We start from the raw sequence: 2,904 nt of genomic DNA on the forward strand, positions 1-2,904 counted from the left end.
TCAATCTCTTGACCTCGTGATCCACCCGCCTCGGCCTCCCAAAGAGCTGGGATTACAGGCGTGAGCCACCGCGCCCGGCCGGCAAAATTCTTAAGAAGTAAAACTAGCATAGCTCCAGATCAAATACTTATTTACTCTTTAATTCAATGAAAATCTATTGAGCATGTACTATCCATGGCAGGTGCTGCAGGTAGGCGAGTGCACAGGATAGGGGGTCAGAGTCCAGCAAGCAGATTTCAAGAGATTACAAAAAAAAGGGAAATCCTTAATGAATTATTCAGGCTTAAAATGGAATCACAGTGAAGTCCTGTCCTCATGAGCCAATGTCATCCCTATCCATGTGCTCCCTTCCCAACACCCGAGTGGGTCCAGTATCATTTTTGGCAGTGTCCCTCACCCCTAAAGTGCCTGAGACCATACCACCATACAAAACCAAACGCCTTCCTGGGTACCTTCAGAAAACTCCATGGCTCCGGCAAAGACTAGGGCTGCAAATTCTCCCACACTGAATCCAGCAGCAGCAACACAGTTCTCAATCACCTGTGGTGACAGACACAGAATGTGAGGCCTCATTCTCCTGGGGAGCCCAGTTCCAAGGCTCTGCACCTGACTGCTGCCAGAGTGTTCAGCATCTCAGTGAGCCAGGTTCTACGGGCTTGGTGCACCAGCCGGAAGTAGCTGGGACACACAGAAGTGACCCTGACTATCACTGAGTCCTGCCCTTTATTTAGAAGGAGTTTCCTGGTAAGTTACAGCCCAGTCAGCTCCGTCCATGGTCACACCGACACCAACCCAGGGCTCTGGATTTCTTTGCCGTGGCCCTACAGCAGGCTCTTGGGCCATATGGTTGTGCAGAAGTTAAGAGCATGACTTTTTTTTTTTTTACTGAGATGGAGTTTTGCTTGTTGCCCAGGCTGGAGTGCAGCGGCACCATCTCAGCTCACTGCAACCTCCGCCTCCTGGGTTCAAGCAATTCTCCTGCCTCAGCATCTGAGGTAGCTGGGATTACAGGCATCCACCACCACGCCTGGCTAATTTTTGTACTTTTAGTAGAGGCTAGGTTTCACTATGTTCGCCAGGCTGCTCTCAAACTCCTGACCTCTAGCGATCCACCCACCTTGGCCTCCCGGAGTGCTGGGATTACAGGCATGACCCACCTCGCCTGGTCAAAAGTCTCTGACTTTTGAGTCAGAGACTAGATTTCTTAGCTGGGGAGAGCTCCCTAATCCCTCTGGACTTTTTATCTCATCTGTGAAATGAGGAAAGAACAGGGCCTAAGGGCTACTGGGAAAATTATGTGAATACAATATCTATAAAGTGCTTCGCACAGACCTGGCCCAGGGTAAGCAGTGAATGAATATTATTATGACAATTCAACAGAACCACCTAACTAATTCATTTTATTTTTTTTGAGACAGAGTCTCACACTGACAAACAGCCTGGAGTGCAGTGGTGTGATAGCTCACTGCAACCTCCACTTTCCTGGTTCAAGCAATTTCCCTGCCTCAGCCTCCCGAGCAGCTGGGATTCCAGGCACATGCCACCACGCCCAGCTTTTTCTGTTTGTTTGTTTGTTTGTATTTTTAGTAGAGATGAGTTGGCCAGACTGGTCTCGAACTCCTGCCCTCAGGCAATCCACCCACCTCCCAAAGTGCTGGGATGACAGGTTTGAGCCATCATGCCTGGCCAACTAATTCTTTTTAGTATCTGAGTCTACATTCCTCAACCATCAAATAACAGTATTAGCCTCACAAGGTGGTTGTGGAGGTGAAATAGGGTAAAGGATCTCAAGGGCTAAACATTTACCGTCTTATTAAATATTATTTGTTTTTTTTCCTGAGACGGAGTTTCGCTCTTGTTACCCAGGCTGGAGTGCAATGGCTCGATCTCGGCTCACCGCAACCTCCGCCTCCTGGGTTCGGGCAATTCTCCTGCCTCAGCCTCCTGAGTAGCTGGGACCACAGGCATGCGCCACCATGCCCAGCTATTTTTTTTGTATTTTTAGTAGAGACAGGGTTTCACCATGTTGAGCAGGATGGTCCCGATCTCTTGACCTCGTGATCCACCCACCTCGGCCTCCCAAAGTGCTGGGATTATAGGCATGAGCCACCGCGCCCAGCTGTCTTATTAATAGCGATCAATCCACCACCTTCGAGTGAAGTGAGATTCTCAAGTCATCTCAATGTTCCTTCATTTATGCTGGTGTAGTGACTCACGCCTGTAATCCCAGCACTTTGGGAGGCCGAGGCAGATGAACCTGGGAGATGGAGGCTGCAGTGAGCCCACATCACACCACTGCACTCCAGCCTAGGCAACAAGAGTGAAACTCCATCTCAAAAAAAAAAAAAGAATGACGTTAGGCTGATGTGGTGGCTCCCACATGTCATGTAATCCCAGCACTTTGGGAGGCTGAGGCAGGCAGATCACTTGAGGTCAGGAGTTTGAGACCAGCCTGGGCAACATGGAGAAACCCTGGCTCTACTGAAAATACAAAATTCGGCCAGAATTCGGCCAGGCATGGTGGCTCATGCCTGTAATCCCAGCACTTTGGGAGGCTGAGGCAGGCGGATCACCTGAGGCTGGGAGTTCAAGAGCAGCCTGATCAACATGGTGAAACCCTGTCTCTACTAAAAATACAAAAATTGCCGGGTGTGGTGGCTCACACCTGTAATCCCAGCACTTTGGGAGGCTGAGGCGGGCGGATTACCTGAGGTCAGGAGTTCGAGACCAGCCTGACCAATATGGTGAAACCCCGTCCTTAAAAAAAAATAAAAATAAAAAAATTAGCCAGGCCGGGCGCGGTGGCTCACGCCTCTAATCCCAGCACTTTGGGAGGCCGAGGCGGGTGGATCACGAGGTCAAGAGATCGAGACCATCCTGGTCAACACGGTGAAACCCCGTCTC

General features: G+C 50.0%; 1 protein-coding gene across 1 annotated transcript in view; it reads right to left on the bottom strand.

Moving 5' to 3' along the window:
- MCAT (malonyl-CoA-acyl carrier protein transacylase) overlaps positions 1 to 2,904 on the bottom strand; it is a 10,975-nt gene that overhangs the window by 6,606 nt on the left and 1,465 nt on the right. Inside the window, exon 2 of the mRNA XM_017518880.2 lies at positions 453 to 540. Coding sequence (XP_017374369.1) covers positions 453 to 540 — 88 coding nt within the window. The remainder of the gene's footprint in view (positions 1 to 452; positions 541 to 2,904) is intronic.

Source organism: Cebus imitator, unplaced genomic scaffold (genome assembly GCF_001604975.1).
Source record: "Cebus imitator isolate Cc_AM_T3 unplaced genomic scaffold, Cebus_imitator-1.0 Scaffold711, whole genome shotgun sequence".
NCBI lineage: Eukaryota > Metazoa > Chordata > Mammalia > Primates > Cebidae > Cebus > Cebus imitator.